The sequence below is a fragment of the Phyllobates terribilis genome, unplaced genomic scaffold (assembly GCF_046119375.1).
Source record: "Phyllobates terribilis strain yellow unplaced genomic scaffold, ASM4611937v1 Scaffold_1__5_contigs__length_1240528914, whole genome shotgun sequence".
NCBI classification, from domain to species: domain Eukaryota; kingdom Metazoa; phylum Chordata; class Amphibia; order Anura; family Dendrobatidae; genus Phyllobates; species Phyllobates terribilis.
Window position 1 is genome coordinate 401020910 of NW_027362761.1, and position 26318 is coordinate 401047227.

The 26318-nt window shown below is 43.6% G+C and overlaps 1 protein-coding gene across 3 annotated transcripts in view; it reads right to left on the minus strand.

Moving 5' to 3' along the window:
• Positions 1–26318, minus strand: part of SNCAIP (synuclein alpha interacting protein) — a 281465-nt gene that overhangs the window by 136758 nt on the left and 118389 nt on the right. For all 3 annotated transcript variants that reach the window (XM_073676875.1, XM_073676888.1, XM_073676892.1), the window contains exon 3: positions 7341–7438. In XM_073676875.1, coding sequence (XP_073532976.1) covers positions 7341–7397 — 57 coding nt within the window. In that variant the 5' untranslated portion in view covers positions 7398–7438. The remainder of the gene's footprint in view (positions 1–7340; positions 7439–26318) is intronic.

Consider the following 26318-nt stretch of genomic DNA (forward strand, 5'->3'; position numbering starts at 1 on the left):
CCTGTATGGGACATTAATTTTTATTTTTCTGATCACTGATCTCATGTAATGTAATACACATATATTACATTATATGAGATCTTCACTGACTGTTTCAGTCAGTTTCCTGTCTGGCATCAGCTACATACAGGCTGAAGTCAGACAGGAAGGACACCATATATGGCAGAGCTGGAGGCGGTCATGTGACCTCCAGCTGCCATAGCAACCCCAGGTCCTGGAAGGAAACGGAGGTCTTCGGAGGCAAGTATGACGACCCCCTCTGTTCCTGCTGTCTCCTATATGCCGTGATCACTATAGATCACAGCATATAGAAGACAGCAAAGGGTTAACATCACTGGGACCTGATCTAATCAGGTCCCGATGATGTACCCTGTCAGAGCTAACGCTCTGCACCGGAATCGCAGTGCTTGCAGGACCCTGGGGGTCCTGAGCACTGCGAGACCACCCACACCGTTTTTAAACGTCGGCACTGCACAGAGCCCGGCAAGCGCCGACGTTTATCTACAGTGGGCGGTCGGGAACCGGTTAAGCAAGAGGCACCACTAACCAAACAACACCATGAAGACCAAGGAGATCTCCAAACAAGTCAGGGATAAAGTTGTTGAGAAATACAAGTCAGGGTTGAGTTATAAAAAATATCCCAATCTCTGATGATCCCCCAGAGCACCATCAAATCCATTATCATCAAATGGAAAGAACATGGTACCAAAACAAACCTGCCAGGAGAGGGCTGTCCACCAAAACTCTCAGCCCGGGCAAGGAGGGCATTAATCAGAGGCAGCACAGAGACCAAAGGTAACCCTGAAGGAGCTGAAGAATTCTCAAACAGAGACTGGAGGATCTGTCCATATGACCACAATAAGCCGTACACTCAATAGAAGTGGCCTTTATGGAAGAGTGGGCAGAAAAAAAAAGCCTTTACTTGCCCATAAAAATTGTAAGGCTCGTTTTTAAGTTTGCCAAAAGACATGTGAGAGACTCCCCAAATGTATGGAGGAAGGTGCTGTGGTCAGATGAGACCAAAATTGAACTTTTTGCCCATTAAGGTAAACGCTATGTCTGGCGCCAAACGAACACAGCTCATCACCCCAAAAACTCCATCCCCACAGTGAAACATGCTGGTGGCAGCATCATGCTGTAGGGATGTTTTTCAGCAGCAGGAACAGGGAAAATGGTCTGAGTCGAGGGGATGATGGATTGTGTGAAATACAGGGATATTCTCCTGTTTCTGTCTGTCAGTGATTTGAGACTGGGACGGAGGTTCACCTTCCAACAAGACAATGATCCAAAGCATACTGCTAAAACAACACTTGAGTGGTTTAAGGGGAAACGTGTACCGTATTTTTCGGACTATAAGACGCACTTTTTTCCTCCAAAATTTTGGAGGAAAAAGGGGGGTGTGTTTTATAGTCCGAATGTTGGGGGGGTGTATATATATGTGGGGTGTGGGGGGAGCGGTAGCGGTGGAGGAGCGGGGCACAGGAGGCAGCAGCCGCCCGCTGCAGCCTACACTGTCCCCGCTGCTAAAGAAAATGAATATTCACTGCTCCCCACGGGGGCTACGCTGTGTGCCGGCTATGAAGGAGAGTGAAGTCACTGCTCCTCGCGCACACAGTACCGGCGTGGGGAGCAGTGACTTCCGGCAGCTGATCTCTCCATATGAGCCGCGCATGGTAGTGACGCCATGCGCGGCTCACATGGAGAGATCAGTGCTTGCAGACAGGACGCAGCGCTGGAGGAGAGAGAAGAGAGGTGAGTATGAGTGTGGGCTGATATTAATAGCCAGGGAACATTGTTGGCTAATGGCCCCTCCCGCGGCTACTAATATCAATCAGCCGCCAGCGGTCGGCTTTCCCTCTGCTGGTTATAAAAATGACGCGTGAGCCCACGCCATTTTTTTTTTTTTTCGGCTCTGTGCCCACGATCCGGACATAGCGGCGCTTTGGACGCATACTTTTTGCTGCATCCAAAACGTTGCATTCTATTGAACGCAGGTAAATCCACATGTGTTCACTAGAGCATGCAGATTTATTGCATTCAATACATTCTAGTGGTCAAATTTCTGTTGTGGAGACTAGCGACTCCGCAAGTGAATTTGACATGCTGCGGTCCTGAAAGATGTGCTGCATGTCAGTGTCCACAGGTGATCCGCAGCCTCAGATGCACACGCATAGTGGACATGGGATTTCTAGAGATCCCATCCACTATGCTGTAACATCTGGATGCTGCGGGTTTGATGCTGTATGAACACGCAGTGTCAAACCTGCAGCGGCTCCTGATAGTGGCCACGTACCCAAACTCACCCGTAGCATGTCAATTTCTGTAGTGAACACGCTAGTCTCTGCTGCAGATTTTGACCGATTGAAGTGTCATTATATGCGGTGGATTCACATGTACTGACAACAAAAGTGCAGCATTAGAACACCGCGTTTTGGACGCAACAAAAATATGATGCGTTCAAAGTGCAGCTGAGTGATGATCGGGGGGGGGGGGGAAAGCATAGCGGCTAAAGAAACAGCTGTGAGCTGTTAATGGCCATGGACCATGTTTGCAAATGGCACCTTCCCAGGCTAAAAATAGCAGCTCACAGCTGCCGCATAAATTACGTGAATAGAAATGCTAATGAAGATTGGGTGAATGGGATCAGCTGACACCCAGCTCTAATTATGACAAAGTGTCGATCAGACCTTTTCATGACCAAACCTAATTAAAGCAAAGTAAGTTAAATAAACACACAGACACAGAGTAAACACTTTATTTGAAATACAACAGACACATTCTTTAATCATTTAAGTTATATACTGACCCCAGTTCTGACGGTAATCCAAGGGTTTAAGCAATGTCCCACCAAACAAATTTATTTAGCTTCAAAAAGCATTCATTGATGTACAAAAATGCTTCAAAAAACTGCTTGAAAAAAACGTGTCAAAATCGCAGCAAAACCGCACGGTTTTTCCTGCCAAGGAGATGCAGAAACGCTCAGGAAATTTCTGCTTCAAATCCTGATCGTGAGCACATACCCTGAGGAGGAGAGTTGGAGGAATTATTTGTGACAGTTGTTTGGTTTGTATGCATGGTAATTCCTTATCCTTCTCCATTTTAGTTTATCCCCCTACCTTCACACCCCGGTGCTTTCCACTGTTATATGTGAGTGAATATTTAGTGTGCCTGGAGTTTTCTGTTAACCCCTGCCTGTGTTCCCTTGTTTGTCAGGTTGGTGTACTACGGTGCACAGTTGTGCCCCTCGGGTGGGGAAGGTGAACAGACGACGGAGGGCTAACTCAGGAGTTAGGGCGAGGGCGGAGGCCCCGGCATCCTCACTTTCAGAGGTATACCGGGCAATAGGGTGAGCTAGGGCGCCCCCTAGTGTAAGGGACAGGGTAGGAGCCCCTAATCCCTGATCACCCAACAGCTGTGTCGTTACAGTTCTGCACATTGAAGTTTTAAGTTATTTTGTCCTATTTGCTGTTTGCGTCACAATAATAAGAAAATTAAATGTTCACAGTTGTAGGTATGTTCTTTACATGAACTGATGCAAACCCTCAAAAAAAAAACAGTAAAATTCCAGGCTGTGAGATAGCAATATAAAAAAAACGCCAAGGGGATAGAGGGTGAATACTTTCGCAAGCCACTCTAACACCTCACTTATCCCTGCTGACACAGGTCCCCAATGTTCCCCCCACTGTCTTTGGCAGAAGACAGCAGAGAGGAGTGGGAGGCCTAGGGGGACAGGCAGGGAACTGTGTTGACAGGGACAGGTAAGGCCAATTCAGTCAATATGAATCCAAGCAAAATGGTGATCATCAGGCTGACATTTTGTTGTATTCACATGAATTGCATTTTCTCAAAAATTTGGATTCGCTTGTGTGGCACCCCAGGGGTCTGGTTTCCACAGTAATGTAATGTTATGTCTGAGAGCAGGTGGTCCTTTGGTCAGGGATCCTGTGCATGCCACACCTCCTGCCCAGTCTTGGGAGGGGAAGAACTTCCCCTATATAAACCCGGGGCTGAAGCAGGGTTAGCAGTCAAGGAGAGTAGAGACAAGAAACAGCAGAAGCAATACTACTACGAGTCAGGGGCTGGCAGCTGCAGAGCTCGCCCTGACTGAGAAGCTTTCTTACCGGACCCGGCGTCCGAGGCTGTGGGGACTAACTCTTACCCAGCAGCAGAAGCCGACCGGCAGGGGATTTCAGGTCCTCAGGCCCAGAAACCCGAAGGCACGGTCACACGCGTGGGACCAGCACCGCCATCGTGGAGCGGAAGCCATTAGAAGGCCCCGAGTCACCGGCCATACGGGTGAGCACCACACGGTACACTCAGGGACGTGGGCTACTTATATCCGCTTCTAGCAAGGTAGCCAGAGGAGTACAGTCAGTTTGGGAGGCCTACAACTCCGCCTGGCCAGGGGAGATCCCATCTGCTCAAGGACTGACCAGGCCCCGTTCACTAGCAAGTACTCCGGGAGGGTCTATCGTTGTTACCAGTAAAGACCCTGAATTACACCGCACCGTCTCTGAGTGGTTCCTGCTACCCCCATCATCCACATCTGCTGCCCTGAGGCCATACCCCTCCCGTTGGGGGTTATACCATCTACGCTGCACCATCCATCCACCGGCCTCAGCGGACTGTCCTGCAGCGGCAGCTCCATAGCTGCATTCAACGGGTGGCGTAGTCGTCCTACATCTACCGCTGTTACATCGCCGCTCAGTTTGACTCCCTGGGCACGGACCGGGTCACCGCCACGAGACTACAACCCTCAAGAGATCCGGCTCCGGGTAAGCTCCCGCGTGCGCAACGCAGCGCGACACAGGCCCAGGGGCGCGTCACTTGAATGAGTGAATTTTGGGAAATTCTAAACAAATGAACTTAGTTTCCAATAAACAAGCCCTGTACAGCCTGATCCTGCAGCCATACCCCCTTTGATCGGTCCACTGTTTATTGCTGACATTCACTTGATGGGTTAGTAAAAAGGGAACAGATGTAAGGATCAATGGCTGCAGGTTCAGGCTATGCAGGGTTTGTATAAAAGTTTGCAATCATAAAGACACATAGGCCTGCATGGGAACTATACGTACAAAATAATAAAATATTTTTAATCCCAATTATTTGCAAAGTTGCATTTTTTTTTTATTGTACTGGAGAAATTAAAACAGGTTTATACGCAATAGGCTACATGCACACTAGGCAGATTAGCAGCAGATTTTTTTGTGTGGATTCTGAAATGGAAAATCCAGAAGGAAATACATACCAGCAAATTAGAATACATTTTTACAAATTCTCACCTACACAATCTGAGATTTTCCAAGCAGAAATGAACATGCAGAGTGGATTAGTAAATCATCAGCATGTCATCTAAACTGCAGCTCTAAAAACACAAACTACGAGGATGACCAGAATGACAAGATATCTCCAAAATAAGAATCACTGAAAAGCACCTCTAGGTGTGGCTGCCATTCTGATCTACATTACATTAATTTTTTAGGGATTTTTCTGGATATTTAACTACCTTTCTACCTAATCATTTATGCCTGTACCTCTTTGCTCTGCATGTTATGATGACAGTGTTCCCCATAGGGGAAATATCGCCGCTGCAGCTAAACCAGGGCCCGGAGGTGGAGGGGAAACGGACAACACCATTGACTATTTCAGCTGCATGTGCGCCCTTGGACACACATTCAGCTGAAATGTACTGTGGCACAGGAGATCAGCCAGCTGCCAATCAGAGGCCAGCAGCTGACATCGGCGCAAGGCAGTGACGTCATGGCGAGGACAATAGCACATTATACCAGGAAGAAGCCCAGGATGGGGCACATTATCCCAGGAAATAGACCAGGATTGGGCACATTATACCAGGAAGGGGACCAGAATGTGAGGCACATGATATCAGGATGGGGTACATTATCCCAGGATGAGGCACATTATTGAAAGGAAGGGGACCAGGATGTGGCTCCTTATATCAGGATTCAGGATGGGCCACACTATACCAGGATGGGGCACATTATCCCTGGCCTTTCTCTTGATGCTCAAATTACACTCACGGGCACAAACAACAATTAAACAGCATTGTTTGCTGTTTGGACCGAACACTACGGTAAGCATGGCTGACGTTTGGTACGTGCGACATATGCGGTCACACATCAGATGCCAGTGTTTGTGCTTCCTGGCACCACAGCAAGGCTGGTGTAAGGTGCCACGGGAACCCAAAATCAATTCTACTGATGGTCCGTAGGCAACCCAGTTTGACACTGCCTGTGAGTGATGTAGCCAGACTGCATGTCTGAGATTGAGCAGGTAGAAAGACCAGTAGTACCAGGATCTATTATACAAGATTAAGTGCCGCTGCTCAGCAATGTGCCGCTATGTGCCATTATATGGCTGAAATTAAAGTGTATGTAATGGCAGCAGCGGCAGGTAGGGAAGGGGAGATTGTTCTGCAAGGGGTTTATGTTGTAATAAAAGGATGTATGTGCTGTTGGATGATTATTTATTATACCACAAAGGGAAGTAATTATTACTAGGGGAGTAGTATTTGCTTATACTTGCAGTGTGGGGGTCAGATTACTGGTAGGTGTGTATATGGATACAACCTGGTGAGACAACACTTTCTGATTTTACTGCAGTGGGTATATGTGATTGTACTCTGCGGGGAGGAGGGCATATTGTATTGCAAGGTGACCGCGTTTGTGTATGTATGTGTAACAGCATGCCTATGAGTGTATTTGTATGTATAAAAGGAAGCCCATGTGTTTATTAGATGTCTCTATGTATAAATAAATGGGGCACCTAGAGACAATACATGGCAAATAGGCATTTCTGTGTTTTTTGACCTTTTTTAATTTTATATATATATAAAAAAAAACACTCCAGAAAAGGAAAGAAGCCTAAAGCTATTTTCCTAGGCTATAAAAGATAGCATCCTGCTCAAGCACGTGACAAAAAAACTCAAAACAATGGGATGGGAGCAACAAAGGGCAATTTTGCAGAGGGCACCAATCAGCCTAAGGCCAGCAATGACAGAAAGCAACCCACATATATGCATGCATTTATGTGATGAGTGAAAAATATTGCAAATACAGACAACACAATAACAAAGTCAAAACTGCTAAAATATGGAATAATATCTACAGTAGCGAAGAACAGCCAATACTGTAACAAATAAGAACCAAGAGATCGTTATCAGAGCTTACGATCTAAAGAAGTGAAAAGTGACAAGCTTATTCCAATGTAGAACATCTGGAATGTATGAACGTTTGGATTTAATACATTTATGTATTTTTTCCATTACACAAACTATGTAACCATATAACACACAGGATGAATATATAACCAGATCTACTTACAGATATATCATCACTGAAATCGATCTCATCCAAATCGAGGTACTCCGGAGCTTCCATTATATATCAATGATCATTTTTAGCTGAAGAGTTACTTGGTCCTGTTGGGAAAAAAATTAGACGCATGAAAAGAAACACTTTAAAAAAAATGGCATGCCTAAATTGCAATAAGAGAGGCAAGAATATGCCCCTTGCTGAGTGTTAATAGCGTCATCAAAGAGAGAAAAGGGATCAATGTTTGTGTGGGAGCCAAATAGTTTTTCTTTGGGATGTTAAAAACAAATTACAGTACAACTTAATTGAGCAGAACATGGCAATGTTGTTAGGCTGGATGAAAGACTTGTTAGAAAGCTATTACATTGCTAAGTATTTTAACAACCTCATCAAGTTTCACTCCAAGTCCTCAAGACATTTCTGACACCTAGCGAACTTGACCATCGAAATGCGATTTACGTACAGAATCTTTGCATTATGAGGATTTGGAACGTCTTCAAAGTAATGCTGCATAACGGATTTATTTTTGCTTCCTGGAAAGAAACCCCAAAGCGGTGTAGCTGCAGCTTATAGATCCTATTATGGCCTTATTTAATTCTGGGCATTGCCATGTGTAATGACTCTGTGTGGTGGTATAAAGTGCAGCATCTGCAAGGAGTTTGTATGTTCTCCCTATGTTTGTGTGGGTTTCCTACGGGTTCTCTGGTTTCATCCAACAATACAAAGACATAATGATAGGGAATTTAGGATAGAGAATTTAGGTTGTGAGCCCTAATGGGGACAGTGATGCTGATGTCTGTAAAGATCTGTGGAATTAATGGTGCTACAGTGGAAAAGATAAGTATTTGATGCACTGCCGATTTTGCAAGTTTTCCCACCTATAAAGAATGGAGAGGTCTGTAATTTTTATCGTGGGTACACTTCAACTGTGAGATACAGAAACTAAAAATAAAAACCAGAAAAGCACATTGTATGATTTTTAAATAATTAAATTGCATTTTATTGCATGAAATAAGTATTTGATCATCTACCAACCAGCAAGAATTCTGGCTCTCACAGACTTGCTAGTTTTTATTTAAGAGGCCCTCCTACTCTGCACTCATTATTTATTGCACTGGTTTGAACTCGTTACCTGTATAAAAGACACTTGTTCACATAATCAATCACACTCCAACTTCTCCACCATGACCAAGACCAAAGAGCTGTCTAAGGACACCAAGGACAAAATTGTAGACCTCAACAAGGCTGGGATGGGTTACAGGACAGTAAGCAAGCAGCTTGGTGAGAAGGCAACAACTGTTGGCACACTTATTAGAAAATGGAAGAAACACAAGATGACTGTCAATCTTCCTCGGTCAGGAGCTCCAAGCAGGCTCTTGCCTTGTGGGGTAAGGATGATTCTGAGAAAGGTCAGGAATCAGCCCAGAACTACAAGGGAGAACCTGGTCAATGACCTGCAGAGAGCTGGGACCACAGTCTCAAACATTACCATTAGTAACACATTACATCGTCTTGGATTAAAATCCTGCAGGGCACGCAAGGTCCCCCTGCTCACGCTAGGACATGTCCAGGCCCGTTTGAAGCCCACCAATAACCATCTGGATGATTCAAAGGAGGCATGGGAAAAGGTCATGTGGTCAGATGAGACCAAAATAGAACTTTTTGGCATCAACTCCACTCGCCGTGTTTGGAGGAAGAAGAAGGATGAATACAACCCCAAGAACACCGTCCCAACCATGAAGCATAGTGGGGGAACCATCATACTTTGAGGGTTATGATCTGCAAAAGGGAAAGGATGACTGCACCATATTAAAGGGAGGATAGATGGGGTCATATATCGCATGGTTTTGGCCAACAACCTCTTTTCCTCAGTAAGAGCATTGAAAATGGGTTGTGGCATGGTCTTCCAGCAATAAAATGACCCGAAACACACAGCCAGGGCAACTAAGGAGTGGCTCCGTAATAAGAATTTCAAAGTCCTGGAGTGGCCCAGCCAGTCTCCAGACCTGAACCAAATAGATAATCTTTGGAGGGAGCTGAAACTCAATGTTGCCCAGCGACAGCCCCGAAACCTGAAAGATCTGGAGAAGATCTGTATGGAGGAGTGGGCCAAAATCCCTGTTGCAATGTGGGCAACCTTGGTCAAAAACTACAGGAAACGTCTGACCTCTGTAATTGCAAACAAAGGTTTCTGTACCAAATATTAAATTCTGTTTTTCTATTGCATCAAATACTTATTTCATGCAATAAAATGCAATTTATGTAAAAATCATACAATGTGATTTTCTGTTTTTTTTTATTTTTAGATTCGGTCTCTCACAGTTGAAGTGTATGTACGATAAAAATTACAGACCTCCCCATTCTTTTAGGTGGGAAAACTTGCAAAATCGGCAGTGTATCAAATACTTATTTTCCCCACTGTATATAAGTGAGTACAATAAATAAGTGTCCAAATGGGTTCGTTTAACAGACCCATAGGCACTTACTGCTATATACACTCCTAGATGCAAAGCTACCATCATACTCCAACATGCACAAGCCTGTGCTTTGTGTGAGTATTAATCTCAGATCAAACATTATGATAATTGGTGTTAATGAACAGGGGTGCAGAGGGCAGGCATTAAGGTGCTCGTGGTCTTAGGATGAGTTCACATTGAGTTTTGCTGCCTGTTCACCTAAATACCCCAAAAAGATTATTCAGAAATTCCCCTCAGGTACATATTAGGGGCAATTCATCAAGACTAGCAAAGCGCATGCTCACATACACTAGCCTTGCTGGAGTAGAAGGCGCCAAATTCATTTAGGGGTGCACGCCCCTTAATGAATTTGGTGCCTCTTCTCATTGGTGTGCACTTCCCTGCGCCGTGCCAGAAATGCTACTCCAGTCATCTGAATAATTTCAGTGGAGATGATTCACACCAGCGTGAAAATGGTAAAAGTTGCATTATTTTTCCGCAACTTCCTTTTTTTAACTTGTCAACTACCCTTTTTGAGCTGGCATTTACATCTTAGAAGCATTCTAGAAGCACTATATGTGCAGGTACTTCCTTTCCCTCACATTCCTTTATGCATTGTATTTACCATTTTCCAATCTGTATTACTTTGAAATGAAATCCTCCTTATCTGCTTTGCCGGTATGTCCGTATCTTTATCTCTGCCACTAGAGACAGATTACACTTACTTTATAATTTTTAAAAGAGGCGATTTGCCGATTGTCTATTACATTATCTATCACATGAGATCAAGTTGTCTGAAAGTACAGTGACCATTTATCATTACATGTAAATGCACGGTAAATTTTACCTGTTGTCCTACTTTTCAAATATTTTCCCACTAAAAGCTATCAATTTCCAGACTGCTCCTCTTTCTCCCTAGATGGACATAACACTCCAGTGTGATGCAGCAGCAAAAAAGGCAAACACAGTCCTGGGATGTATTAAGACAAGCATAGAGTCTAGATCACGAGAAGTAATTATCCCCCTCTACTCTTCTTTGGTCAGACCTCATCTGGAATTCTGTGTCCAGTTCTGGGGGCCACATTTTAAAAAAGACATTGAAAAACTGATGTGCTACCATGATGGTGAGCGGACTGGAAACTATGTCCTACGAGGAACGGTTAAAGGATCTGAGAATGTTTAGCTTGCAAATAAAGAAGGCTAAGGGGAGACTTAATAGCTGTCTACAAATATCTGAAGGGCTGTCACAGTGTAGAAGGATCATCCTTATTCTCATTAGCACATGGAAATACAAGAAGCAATGGGATGAAACTGAAAGGGAGAAGATAAAAATTAGATATTAGAAAAATCTTTTTGACAGTGAGGGTGATCAATGAGTAGAACAGGCGGCCACGAGAGGTGGCGAGTTCTCCTTCAATGGAAGTCTTCAGAGGCTGCACAGACATCTGTGTGAGAAGGTCTAGTGAATTCTGCATGGAGCAGAGGGTTGGACCAGATGACCCTGGAGGTCCCCTCCAACTCTAAGGCTGTGTGCCCACGATGCGTTTTTAAGCATTTCCGCAGTGGCAAAAACGCTGCAGAAACGCTTAAAAAACGCATGGCAGAAGGCCTGCCATGTTCCCCAATGATAATCCGCATGTGCTGTGCACATGCTGTGGAAATTTCCGCTGCGGGTTATCATTGCGGAAAAAAACGCAGCACTACCAATTATTTTGCCGAAGCACTGCGTTTTCGCTGCCATTGACTTGCATTGGAACGCTTGGATTCCGCATCACTGCATCTGTACATGCGGAATCCAAGCGTTCCAATGTGCGGATGGTACCCGGGTGTGGAGGACAGGAGACTCTCCTCCGGACCCGGGTACCATAATACCTGTAAAAAAAAAAGAATAAAATAAAAAATAAATATATTTACCTTCTGATGGCCCGCGGTGTGCTTGTCTTCGCTTGCTGGCAGATCGCGGTGGACTGAAGGACCTGCGCTGACGTCATAGTCAAGTGACGGCAGGTCCTTCAGTGTAGTGTACCGCGAGCTGCCGGCAAGCCAGGACGGAGCCAAGCAAGACTGCGGGGGCCATCAGAAGGTAAGTATAGATTTATTTTTTTATTTTTAAACATTCTTTAAGGTCCCACTATATAAATCCATGCCGTTTGCATGGATTTATATAGTGTGACCAAGTTGTCAAGCACTTTCCAAGTGATGGCAAAATCGCTTGGAAAGCGCTTGTCAACCCGCATGCGGAAATGCATGTGAAGAACGCTTCACATCCGCTTGTCCCTGGCAGGAAAAAAGCATGTACAATCCGCATGTACAATCCCATGCGTTTTTTCTGCCAGGGAGATGCAGAAACGCTCAGGAAAAAATCCTGAGCATTTCTGCATCGTGGGTACATAGCCTAACATTCTAGGATTCCTCTTAGTAAGCACATGGTGCACCTGTAATCTAAGACACTCACCCCACACTGAGATTGGCAAGGACATCTCATATGAGTCCAAGTATCAGGTGATCAATGGTGAAAAAGAAGTGAAAAGGATGGCAGTAGGTACATTTACTGTATATTTCATAGGTAATTTTTTTATATACAGTACAGACCAAAAGTTTGGACACACCTTCTCATTTAAAGAAATTTCTGTATTTTCATAACTATGAAAATTGTACATTCACACTGAAGACATCAAAACTATGAATTAACACATGTGGAATTATATACTTAACAAAAAAGTGTGAAACAACTGAAAATATGTCTTATATTCTAGGTTCTTCAAAGTAGCCACCTTTTGCTTTGATGACTGCTTTGCACACTCTAGGCATTCTCTTGATGAGCTTCAAGAGGTAGTCACCGGAAATGGTCTTCCAACAATCTTGAAGGAGTTCCCAGAGATGCTTAGCACTTGTTGGCCCTTTTGCCTTCACTCTGCGGTCCAGCTCACCCCAAACCATCTCGATTGGGTTCAGGTCTGGTGACTGTGGAGGCCAGGTCATCTGGCGTAGCACCCCATCACTCTCCTTCTTGGTCAAATAGCCCTTACACAGCCTGGAGGTGTGTTTGGGGTCATTGTCCTGTTGAAAAATAAATGATGGTCCAATTAAACGCAAACCGTATGGAATAGCATGCCGCTGCAAGATGCTGTGGTAGCCATGCTGGTTCAGTATGCCTTCAATTTTGAATAAATCCCCAACAGTGTCACCAGCAAAGCACCCCCATACCATCACACCTCCTCCTCCATGCTTCACGGTGGGAACCAGGCATGTAGAGTCCATCCGTTCACCTTTTCTGCGTCGCACAAAGACACGGTGGTTGGAACCAAAGATCTCAAATTTGGACTCATCAGACCAAAGCACAGATTTCCACTGGTCTAATGTCCATTCCTTGTGTTCTTTAGCCCAAACAAGTCTCTTCTGCTTGTTGCCTGTCCTTAGCAGTGGTTTCTTAGCAGCCATTTTACCATGAAGACCTGCTGCACAAAGTCTCCTCTTAACAGTTGTTGTAGAGATGTGTCTGCTGCTAGAACTCTGTGTGGCATTGACCTGGTCTCTAATCTGAGCTGCTATTAACCTGCGATTTCTGAGGCTGGTGTCTCGGATAAACTTATCCTCAGAACCAAAGGTGACTCTTGGTCTTCCATTCCTGGGGCGGTCCTCATGTGAGCCAGTTTCTTTGTAGCGCTTGATGGTTTTTGCAACTGCACTTGGGGACACTTTCAAAGTTTGCCCAATTTTTCTGACTGACTGACCTTCATTTCTTAAAGTAATGATGGCCACTCGTTTTTCTTTACTTAGCTGCTTTTTTCTTGCCATAATACAAATTCTAACAGTCTATTCAGTAGTACTATCAGCTGTGTATCCACCAGACTTCTGCACAACACAACTGATGGTCCCAACCCCATTTATAAGGCAAGAAATCCCACTTATTAAACCTGACAGGGCACACCTGTGAACTGAAAACCATTTCAGGTGACTACCTCTTGAAGCTCATCAAGAGAATGCCAAGAGTGTGCAAAGCAGTCATCAAAGCAAAAGGTGGCTACTTTGAAGAACCTAGAATATAAGACATATTTTCAGTTGTTTCACACTTTTTTGTTAAGTATATAATTCCACATGTGGTAATTCATAGTTTTGATGCCTTCAGTGTGAATGTACAATTTTCAAAGTCATGAAAATACAGAAAAATCTTTAAATGAGAAGGTGTGTCCAAACTTTTGGTATGTACTGTATACAGTTATATGAAAAAGTTTGGGCACCCCTATTAATCTTAAGCTTAATGTTTTCTTAAAATGGTGTTTTTGCAACAGCTATTTCAGTTTGATATATGTAATAACTGTTGGACACAGTAATGTTTCTGCCTTGAAATGAGGTTTATTGTACTAACAGAAAATGTGCAATCTGCATTCAAACAAAATTTGACAGGTGCATAAGTTTGGGCACCTTTATCATTTTCTTGTTTTAAATACTCCTACCTACTTTTTACTGACTTACTAAAGCACTTTTTTGGTTTTGTAACCTCATTGAGCTTTGAACTTCATAGCCAGGTGTATGCAATCATGAGAAAAGCTACTTAAAGAGGCCACTTGCAAGTTGTTCTCCTGTTTGAATCTCCTCTGAAGAGTGGCATCATGGGCTCCTCAAAACAACTGTCAAATGATCTGAAAACAAAGATTATTCAACATAGTTGTTCAGGGGAAGGATGCAAAAAGCTGTCTCAGAGATTTAACCTGTCAGTTTCCACTGTGAGGAACATAGTAAGGAAATGGAAGAACACAGGGACAGTTCTTGTTAAGGCCAGAAGTGGCAGGCCAAGAAAAACATCAGAAAGGCAGAGAAGAAGAATGGTGAGATCAGTCAAGGACAATCCTCAGACCACCTCCAGAGAGCTGCAGCATCAACTTGCTGCAGATGGTGTCACTGTGCATCGGTCAACTATACAACGCACTTTGCACAAGGAGAAGCTGTATGGGAGAGTGATGCGAAAGAAGCCGTTTCTGCAAGCACGTCACAAACAGAGTCGGCTGAGGTATGCAAAAGCACATTTGGAGAAGCCAATTTCTTTTTGGAAGAAGGTCCTGTGGACTGATGAAACCAAGATTGAGTTGTTTGGTCATACAAAAAGGCGTTATGCATGGCATCAAAAAAAACACAGCATGCCAAGAAAAACACTTGCTACCCACAGTAAAATTTGGTGGAGGTTCCATCATGCTTTGGGGCTGTGTGGCCAATGCTGGCACCGGGAATCTTGTTAAAGTTGAGGGACGCATGGATTCCACTCAGTATCAGCAGATTCTTGACAATAATGTTCAAGAATCAGTGATAAAGTTGAAGTTACGCAGGGGATGGATCTTTCAGCAAGACAATGATCCAAAACATCGCTCCAAATCTACTCAGGCATTCATGCAGAGGAACAATTACAATGTTCTGGAATGGCCATCCCAGTCCCCAGACCTGAATATCATTGAACATCTGTGGGATCATTTGAAGAGGGCTGACCATGCTCGGCGACCATCAAACTTAACTGAACTGGAATTGTTTTGTAAAGAGGAATGGTCAAAAATACCTTCATCCAGGATCGAGGAACTCATTAAAAGCTACAGGAAGCGACTAGAGGCTGTTATTTTTGCAAAAGGAGGATTTACTAAATATTAATGTCACTTTTCTGGTGAGGTGCCCATACTTATGCACCTGTCAAATTTTGTTTGAATGCAGATTGCACATTTTCTGTTAGTACAATAAACCTCATTTCAAGGCAGAAACATTACTGTGTCCAACAGTTATTACATATATCAAACTGAAATAGCTGTTTCAAAAACACCAATTTTAAGAAAACATTAAGCTTAAGATTAATAGGGGTGCCCAAACTTTTTCATATAACTGTATGTATATATATATATATATTATATAAATATATATATATATATACACACAAATCCTTTGAACTGCTTTAATCATTAATGAGTGGAGATATCAGCATCAATGTTCTGTCTGTCTATAAGGTCTTCCTCTTCTGTCTATTATGCTATGGCCAAGGCCCTACTTGTGCAGTTGTCTTTTCTAAACCTGTTTTTCAGCCTACTTACGCATATAAATTAAATCGCCCAAAAAAAAGGAATACAATTTTGACAACTAACATTTCTTGGCTTCTGCATCTAACAAAGATACGTAAATTAATGCATATTTAGTATAAGCCATGAAATAGTCAGCTATTCTGTGTATCCATGTGCTCCAAGCAAAAAACATCTTGTCAAAACAAAACGACTAATGAGCCAAATCACAAGGAAGCCATAGCTCATATCAAGCTCGTCAATATGTCAGAGGCAATTCATTACAACAGTTCATTTACTCAATGTTACAGATGTACCCATTCGACAAAAAGATCATTTTGCATTCTCGGCTTCGCTGCAGCCATGAACTATTCTCAGAGGATGACTATAATGGATATATCAGATTAGGTACGGAGTGGAAATACATAAATGGCACATAGTATTGCTTCCGTTCTCGGACAACGGGCATAAACTGCTGCAGCTGGGCACACTTCCTTCACAGACAAATGCCAGTGTGCATGGTTTCGCATAAACTTACATTTTCATTATGACAGCTATGAAATATGTGTAGTTTGCGTCTTCATGAATGAAAGACAGAATGTTTCAGTATTTCCAGCAGAAAGGTCAGGATTATGAAATGCTACGTGGCTTCAGGAGCCGGCAGTCGGCATCTGATGTGTGACAGAAGGTTTGTCCACACAGAGATGATCTAATGAATCACATTGAGAAAACCAAGAAAAAAAACCTTGTTTCTGTACAGCGGAGTAGTGTTGAGCCACCCCCGTAGTGTTCGGGTTCGGTTCGGTTCGTCGAACACCGGGATGTTCGAGGAACTGTTCGTCGAACTGTTCGTCGAACACCTTAGAACACCGTCGAACACCGTTAAAACCAATGGCAGGCAAACAAAAACACATAGAAACACATAGAAAACACCTGCAAAGGTGTCCAAAAGCTGACAAACTGCTCAGAAGACACTCTGTTTAAAAAAGCCGGCCGGCAAATTCAGCAGCGGCATACACCGGTACCCGACAATTTAGACAAGAAGGAATAGAGCATCACACATAGATTAGATAGATAGAAACATGTCAGTCACACATATAAGAAGCACAGTGACAGTGTTGGTTACTGCATTTGTCATTTAGTGTAAAGGATTTATTAAAAAAAATATTAGTGTTTTCATGCACCGTCTCTTTAAAAAAGCCGGCCGGCAATTCAGCATCTGTACCCGACAATTTAGAACAGAAAGAATAGAGCTTCACACATAGATTAGATAGATAGAAACATGTCAGTCACATATATATGAAGTACAGTGACAGTGTTGCTTACTGTACTTGTCATTTAGTGTAAAGGATTTATCAAAAAAAATAATAGTGTTTTCATGCACTGTCTCTTTAAAAAAGCCGGCCGGCAATTCAGCAGCGGTACCCGACAATTTAGAACAGAAAGAATAGAGCATCACACATAGATTAGATAGATAGAAACATGTCAGTCACATATATATGAAGTACAGTGATAGTGTTGGTTACTGTACTTGTCATTTAGTATTAAAATAAAGGATTTATTATTAAAAAAATTGGCGTGGGGTTCCCCTTAATTTTAGGCTCTAGCGGAGGTTAAGCAGACGGCTGGGGCAGATGTTTGAAGCCTGGGAAGGGGGTAATACCCACGGAGCTTCCCAGGCTACTAATATCAGCCCCCAGCTGAATACATAGCCTTTACTAGCTATTAAAATGGGGGACCCCCCAAAAAAAATGACGTGGGGTCCCCCCTAATTTAATAGCTAGCAAAGGCTAGGCAGACAGCTGGGGGCTGATATTAATAGCCCAGGAAGGGAGCCATGAATATTGGCCCCCTCCCAGGCTAGAAACACCAGCCGTCAGCCGCCCCAGAAATGGCGCATTCATAGGATGCGCCAATTCTGGCACTTAGCCTCGCTCTTCCACGCTGCCCTGGTGCGGTGGCAGGGGGTAATAGGGTTGGGGTTGATGTCAGCTTATAATGCCAGCTGACATCAAGCCCAGGTTAGTAATGGAGAGGCGTCTATAAGACACCCCCATTACTAACCCCATAGTCAAAGTTAAAAAAAAACACAAACACCCAGAATAAAGTCCTTTAATTGAAATAAAGACACAATCCTTTATTGTTCTAAATTAAACCATACCTACCATCACGCCCATTCCAGCTGAAGCCAACGATCTCCTGCAATAAAAGAAAAATAATAAAGCAACCTCATCCTTACCTTTCCATGGTTCCCACGACAGCTTCAGCTCTGCTACATCGAGATGACAGGCTGGACCGCAGCAGAACGCCGCCATCCAGCCTGTCATCCCGCAGACACTGAGAAGCGCAGGCTTGCTTGCGCTGCTCAGCGTCTCTCTGTGACGACATCCAGATGAGCCGAGTTCATGTCCAATGAACTCGGCTCACCTCATGCACGTCACTGACAGCGTGGGAAAATTCTCACGCTGAAGCGCTGATTGCAGGAGAATTTTCCCACGCTGTCAGTGACGTGCAGGAGGTGAGCTGAGTTCATTGGACATGAACTCGGCTCATCTGGATGTCGTCACAGAGAGACGCTGAGCAGCGCAAGCAAGCCTGCGCTTCTCAGTGTCTGCGGGATGACAGGCTGGATGGCGGCGTTCTGCTGCGGTCCAGCCTGTCATCTCGATGTAGCAGAGCTGAAGCTGTCGTGGGAACCATGGAAAGGTAAGGATGAGGTTGCTTTATTATTTTTCTTTTATTGCAGGAGATCGTTGGCTTCAGCTGGAATGGGTGTGATGGTAAGTATGGTTTAATTTAGAACAATAAAGAATTGTGTCTTTATTTCAATTAAAGGACTTTATTCTGGGTGTTGTGTTTTTTTTAAATACTTTACTAGAAATTCATGGCGGTCATGTCTAATACTGGCGTGACCCCATGAATTTTGGGCTTGGGGCCAGCTGATAATACCAAGCTGGCCCTAACCCCTTTATTACCCAGTGAGCCACCGCACCAGGGCCCTGGATGAGTTGGGTACAGCGCCAGAAGATGGCGCTTCTATGAACGCGCCATTTTCCGGGGTGGCTGCGGACTGCAATTTGTAGCGGGGGGGGGGCCCAGAAAGCTTGGGCCTCCCTGCGCTGCAGATTCCAGCCCCCAGCTGCCTAGTTGTACCTGGCTGGACACAAAAATAGGGCGAAGCCCCACGTACTTTTTTTTTAATTATTTCATGAATTTCATGAAATAATTAAGAAAAAAAGGCCTTCCCTATATTGTTGTGTCCGGCCAGGTGCAAATAGGCAGCTGGTGGTTGGGGGCAGCCCGTTCCTGCCTGCTGTACCTGGCTGGACACAAATATAGTGCGAAGCTCCACTTCAATTTTTTTTAATTATTTCATGAAATTCATGAAATAATTAAGAAAAAAAGGGCTTCCCTATATTGTTGTGTCCGGCCAGGTACAAATAGGCAGCTGGTGGATGGGGGCAGCCCGTTCCTGCCTGCTGTACCTGGCTGGACACAAATATAGTGCGAAGCCCCACTTCAATTTTTTTAAATTATTTCAGGAAATTCATGAAATAATTTAAAAAAAATTGACGTGGGGCTTCGCACTATATTTGTGTCCAGCCAGGTACAGCAGGCAGGAACGGGCTGCCCCCAACCACCAGCTGCCTATTTGTACCTGGCCGGACACAACAATATAGGGAAGCCCTTTTTTTCTTAATTATTTCATGAAATTCATGAAATAATTAAAAAAAAAGTACGTGGGGCTTCGCCCTATTTTTGTGTCCAGCCAGGTACAACTAGGCAGCTGGGGGCTGGAATCTGCAGCGCAGGGAGACCCAAGCTTTCTGGGCCCCCCCCCCGCTACAAATTGCAGTCCGCAGCCACCCCGGAAAATGGCGCGTTCATAGAAGCGCCATCTTCTGGCGCTGTACCCAACTCATCCAGGGCCCTGGTGCGGTGGCTCACTGGGTAATAAAGGGGTTAGGGCCAGCTTGGCATTATCAGCTGGCCCTAAGCCCGAAATTCATGAGGTCACGCCAATATTAGACATGACCACCATGAATTTCTAGTAAAGTATTTAAAAAAAACACAACACCCAGAAAAAAGTCCTTTAATTGAAATAAACACACAATTCTTTATTGTTCTAAATTAAACCATACTTACCATCACGCCCATTCCAGCTGAAGCCAACGATCTCCTGAAATAAAAGAAAAATAATAAAGCAACATCATCCTTACCTTTCCATGGTTCCCATGACAGCTTCAGCTCTGCTACATCGAGATGACAGGCTGGACCGCAGCAGAACGCTGCCATCCAGCCTCTCATCCCGCAGACACTGAGAAGCGCAGGCTTGCTTGCGCTCCACAGTGTCTCTCTGTGAGGACATCCAGATGAGCCGAGTTAATGTCCAATGAACTCGGCTCACCTCATGCACGTCACTGACAGCGTGGGAAAATTCTCCTGCACTCAGCGCTTCAGCATGGGAGAATTCTCACACTGAAGCGCTGAGTGCAGGAGAATTCTCCCACGCTGTCAGTGACGTGCAGGAGGTGAGCTGAGTTCATTGGACATGAGCTCACCTTATGCACGTCACTGACAGCGTGGGAAAATTCTCCTGCACTCAGCGCTTCAGCGTGGGAGAATTCTCACGCTGAAGCGCTGAGTGCAGGAGAATTCTCCCACGCTGTCAGTGAAGTGCAGGAGGTGAGCTGAGTTCATTGGACATGAGCTCACCTTATGCACGTCACTGACAGCGTGGGAGAATTCTCCTGCACTCACCGCTTCAGCGTGAGAATTTTCCCACGCTGTCAGTGACGTGCATGAGGTGAGCCGAGTTCATTGGACATGAACTCGGCTCATCTGGATGTCGTCACAGAGAGACGCTGAGCAGCGCAAGCAAGCCTGCGCTTCTCAGTGTCTGCGGGATGAGAGGCTAGATGGCAGCGTTCTGCTGCGGTCCAGCCTGTCATCTCGATGTAGCAGAGCTGAAGCTGTCGTGGGAACCATGGAAAGGTAAGGATGAGGTTGCTTTATTATTTTTCTTTTATTGCAGGAGATCGTTGGCTTCAGCTGGAATGGGCGTGACAGTAAGTATGGTTTAATTTAGAACAATAAAGGATTGTGTCTTTATTTCAATTAAAGGACTTTATTCTGGGTGTTTGTGTTTTTTTTAACTTTGACTATGGGGTTAGTAATGGGGGTGTCTTATAGACGCCTCTCCATTACTAACCTGGGCTTGATGTCAGCTGGCATTATAAGCTGACATCAACCCCAACCCTATTACCCCACTGCCACCGCACCAGGGCAGCGTGGAAGAGCGAGGCTAAGTGCCAGAATTGGCGCATCCTATGAATGCGCCATTTCTGGGGCGGCTGACGGCTGGTGTTTCTAGCCTGGGAGGGGGCCAATATTCATGGCTCCCTTCCTGGGCTATTAATATCAGCCCCCAGCTGTCTGCCTAGCCTTTGCTAGCTATTAAATTAGGGGGGACCCCACGTCATTTTTTTTGGGGTGTCCCCCATTTTAATAGCTAGTAAAGGCTATGTATTCAGCTGGGGGCTGATATTAGTAGCCTGGGAAGCTCCGTGGGTATTACCCCCTTCCCAGGCTTCAAACATCTGCCCCAGCCGTCTGCTTAACCTCCGCTAGAGCCTAAAATTAAGGGGAACCCCACGCCAATTTTTTTAATAATAAATCCTTTATTTTAATACTAAATGACAAGTACAGTAACCAACACTATCACTGTGCTTCTTATATGTGTGACTGACATGTTTCTATCTATCTAATCTATGTGTGAAGCTCTATTCTGTCTGTTATAAATTGTCGGGTACCGCTGCTGAATTGCCGGCCGGCTTTTTTAAAGAGACAGTGCATGAAAACACTATTATTTTTTTTGATAAATCCTTTACACTAAATGACAAGTACAGTAACCAACACTTTCACTGTACTTCGTATATATGTGGCTGACATGTTTCTATCTATCTAATCTATGTGTGAAGCTCTATTCTGTCTGTTATAAATTGTCGGGTACCGCTGCTGAATTGCCGCCGGCTTTTTTAAAGACACGGTGCATGAAAACACTATTATTTTTTTTGATAAATCCTTTACGCTAAATGACAAGTACAGTAAGCAACACTTTCACTGTACTTCGTATATATGTGGCTGACATGTTTCTATCTATCTAATCTATGTGTGATGCCCTATTCTTTCGGTTCTAAATTGTCGGGTACAGGTGTATGCCGCTGCTGAATTGCCGGCTTTTCATGTTTCACTGTTGGCACTGTTCCCATCGATTTGGGCAATCACTGTAATGCCACAACCACCATGGCTGTGGCATTACAGTGAGTGGCAGACAATCCCTGCATGATTGGTGCTCTAAATAGCGCCAGACATGCAGGACACGCTTTTGGTGCACGAACAGTTATCGAACATAACCTCGAACAGCCGAATTTTTTGCAAATCGTTCGGGTTCGTGGAACAACTCGAACACCGCCCAAAACAGCTCGAATTTGAGATTGGCGAACAGTTCTAGTCGAACACCGCTCATCTCTACAGCGGAGTAACATTGAGAGTGCAGAGGCAGCATTTACACCTGGGCACTTTGTCTATGAGGGTCATTGGAGTCCCCAACAAGGTAAAGACACAGTGCTGCTATATTGCTTTGCAATGGTATTGGACAATAATAATTCATTACTGAAGGTGCTATCTCACAATAGAAATGTGCATTATTTTATACTGAATATAGGCAAATAGCCCCTTCAGAGAGGAAGACGACTGAAATTAGAGTGCTACCTAATGGATGTAGCAATCCTGAAAGTCAATGTCAAGCCTTTAACGAGTCTGGCCACATGACTTAGGATAGGAAGCCAAACTAGACACTCTATTTGCAGACATGTTTCAGGTGTTTGCTCCTCATCAGTGCAAAGCAGGAGATCTGATTTGGTTTAGTGATAGGCTTCTGACAGGGAGTATAAGGGGTAATGTTATATACAGAGCATATACAGTAAACAATACTGAAGAACAACAGTGTCAGAAACACCCAGATCTTTGTTTGCTGTACGGTAGTGATGATGTGCTGACTATTAACACATTACTATGCAATCATAACCTCACTGATGATGGCAGCACAGTTAGCATTTGACCGATGAGTTAAGTGACTGGCTGCAGCAGTCATGTGTGGATAGTCAGCATGTCGTCAGGACATATAAAGACTGGTGTTTAAATGGTAGGGGATTTAAAGGGTGTTATTTCATAATGGCCCCCTCTTTAATTTCATGTAACTACTTAAAACCATAATTGCGTTGTTTTCCATCTCCAATGCCTATTTTTTGAACTTGCCTAAAATATATCCTGTAAATTTTAAGCACATTTTCTGAACTTTAAACATTATGCATTATTGATTTTATAGTAATCATTTTACTTTACAAAATTCCACCCTTACATTTTCTTTTTAAACAATCACTTTACTGAAAAGAAACAATTAGCTTCTACATATATTTCTGTGGCCTATGTCCTTCAGCAATTCTTATGTGTGTATAGCCTAGAATGAGAACAGGTATTTGGGACCGTTACAACATAATATGCGGTATTACATGGGAGAAAAGGGACGATATTACAAAATTCGTTTAACTCAACAAAATTTCTTATAATAATAATTTTATTGTAATTGATTTAAAAGTGTCCTTGATTATAAGGCAGTGTTCCTCAACTCCAGTCCTCAAGGCCCACCAACAGGTCATCTTTTCAGGATTTCCTTAGTATTGCCCAGGTGATAATTCCATACCCTGTGCAATACTAAGGAAATCCTGAAAACATGATCTGTTGGTGGGCCTGGAGGACTGGAGTTGGGGAACACTGTTATAAGGTATGGGACTTGGCAGAGGGGACAGGTGGATGAACTGGGCAGAAGACTTGAGGGTGGACTGAAGGAGTGTAAATGTGTGATGAGAGCCGTACAGAAAGGTGATGCAACAGTTTAGACAGGGTATGATGAGGGCATACACGTTTTGTTCACTCAAAGTTACAGACGGACAGGATTTGAGAAAAGTTTTTGAGTTGAAGGTGGCATGAGGTGGTAAGCACTTGGATATTTGGTTTGAAAGACAGGCCTCTGAGGTATCAAACTTATGAGTCTGGGAAAATAGTAGAGCCATTAATATGTTTTGATGGAAAAGGATTGAGTAGATGGTAAGAAAAATGATAAATTCAAGTGTCTTCCATGTTGAGTTTTAGAAAGCAGAAGGAAATGAAGAAGGACATAGAGTGAGAGAGTTGAGATGAGTTTGCAAAGACATATTTGGCAGAAGGAATTCTCGACAGAAGAGGCAAGTTTAAGCGTCATTAGTATAAAAAGGGTACTAAAGCCACGGGACTCTATGAGATGCCTTAGGATAAAAGTATAAATGGAAAACAGTAGGAGTACCAGGATAGAGTTCTGAGACAGACCAATAAAGCCAAGTCTATAATACCCAGAGATGAGAGTTTGTAAGTGAAGGAATTGGTTGACTGTGTTGAAGGAAAAGGACAGATCTAGGAGGAGCACACAGAAATGTTGTGAGGCTTTGGCACATAGCAGATCCTTAGTGACCTAAATTGGATTACGGAGAGTGGCGGGGTCTCAAGCCAAATTGCAGCCCGTCAAAGAGTTAGTTGAATGAAATTCTGAAGGATGGCTCAAGGTAGACTTTTTTTTTTTTTTTTTTAAGGCAAATAGGGAATAACAGGTTAAAAAGGGTAGGTTGAAGAATGGATTTTTAAAGATGGGTGCGGCAATTGCATGATTAAACGAAGAAGGGAACATGCTAGTGTTAGTGGTAAGAAATGATAGTGAAAAAATGGGTTACTGCTCCCCCACCATAGGATTGGGAAGAGGTGGAATGGGAAATTGGTCATGTGTATAGATAATGAGGTGTAATTTGGAGAGAAGGTTGGAAAGCTTTTCATTGGTATTGGTGAAAAAGTACGCTAATGAAGAAAATGTCTGATGGCTCTGACTCATTTTCGGTTATTAAACTACTACAAGGCCTATGTGGATTCGGTCATATTGGAACAAGTAGTTGCACAACAGCTAGGGGGTTTTAGGTTGCAGAAGTCTATTATGTCTACTATTATATCTTGGAAGCAGAAAAGTCAATGGTTGATCCTGTTAAAAAATGCAAATGAGAACATGGCATTAAATGCTTTAGCAAGACAGCCAGAGAAAGACATATTGCCTGCTTCTGGCATAAAGTATTTCCATTACTGAAACCCAGGAACACAACAGACTACACAGGGCTAAGAGAGACTACATTATTTCATGAGTTCAGAGACTTTGCATTAATATTGCGTTAGCCAATGACTCATCCAGGTGAAGCTGAGTTGACCGCCAGCTGCAGAGGAAAGAAAGCAAAACTCAGAGGTTGGGTTTCTTTAAGGAAGAAAAAGGAACCGTTTGTGGCTGAAATAGAGAAGCACAACCCTGACTGAAGAATGTCCTGAGGATCTTTAATTCCATTTCAGATTAAGTAAGCACTAAGATTTAGATTGTTCAGGAAACAGAAGAAAGAGTCATCAAGGATGATGAAATATTAAAAACCAAGGAAAAGAGACTAAGTGGACATCCAGAAAACCCATTTTAAACCGTCGCTCACTGTCAGTGAGAAAGAATAAAGCTTAATAATATAAAATATATATATATATATGCTGCAGTACACTATATCCTCTGGCTCCAATACATGTCATAAATTACTTTCAAATGGAAAGTCATTTGCCATCACAATCAATGCTGATTTAAAACTGGCTCCTCCAGGTCTAATATAAAGAGGTTCCACTGTATTCTTGTCAGTCATGATTATTACCATTGCTTCTATAGCCAAAATTGTAGCATTTAAAGGGAACCTGTCATCAAGTTGTCCTCTTCTAAACATCCGGAACCAAATTTTGTGCCCTCTAATTAGCATCCTAACAATCCCACCTTACTTCAAAAAGGATCGCTGAACAGTGCCCTCAATATATGCTAGACAGCCTCATGAGCAGACCAACTGCAGCACCGGCTGTAAGCCTGCTAACCCAGTCCCTACTACCTTGATTGATGTTGCTGGTGTTCCTTTTGTCATCCATCAAAAGGCAGAGGAGCTGGGTTAGTAGGTCTACAGCAGGCGCACAGGGTGGTTTATACTCGCCCATCATACTGCTTGTCATTAATTAGCATATGGTGAAAGTAGTGGTCAAAGATCATTTGTGGAGGTGTGGAGGGCCGCAGGGTTGTAAGGGATGGGCTGGTGGGCTGCTAACTAGAAAGCACAAAACAATGGCGGTGATTTACATGCAAGAAACTTGATGACAGACTATTCCCTTTAACTTTATAGTGGGGTGGAAGGAAGCAGGCAATGTGAAGCTCTATATCAGATAAAAGAAAAACTTAATTCCTATATAATATGTTACAAAATTAATCACCACCACATAATGTTGGGTCTAAAAATGACAGTCTTGCAAAAGGTGCAAATTCACTTTAAGGGCTTCAGTTACACATCCGTGCT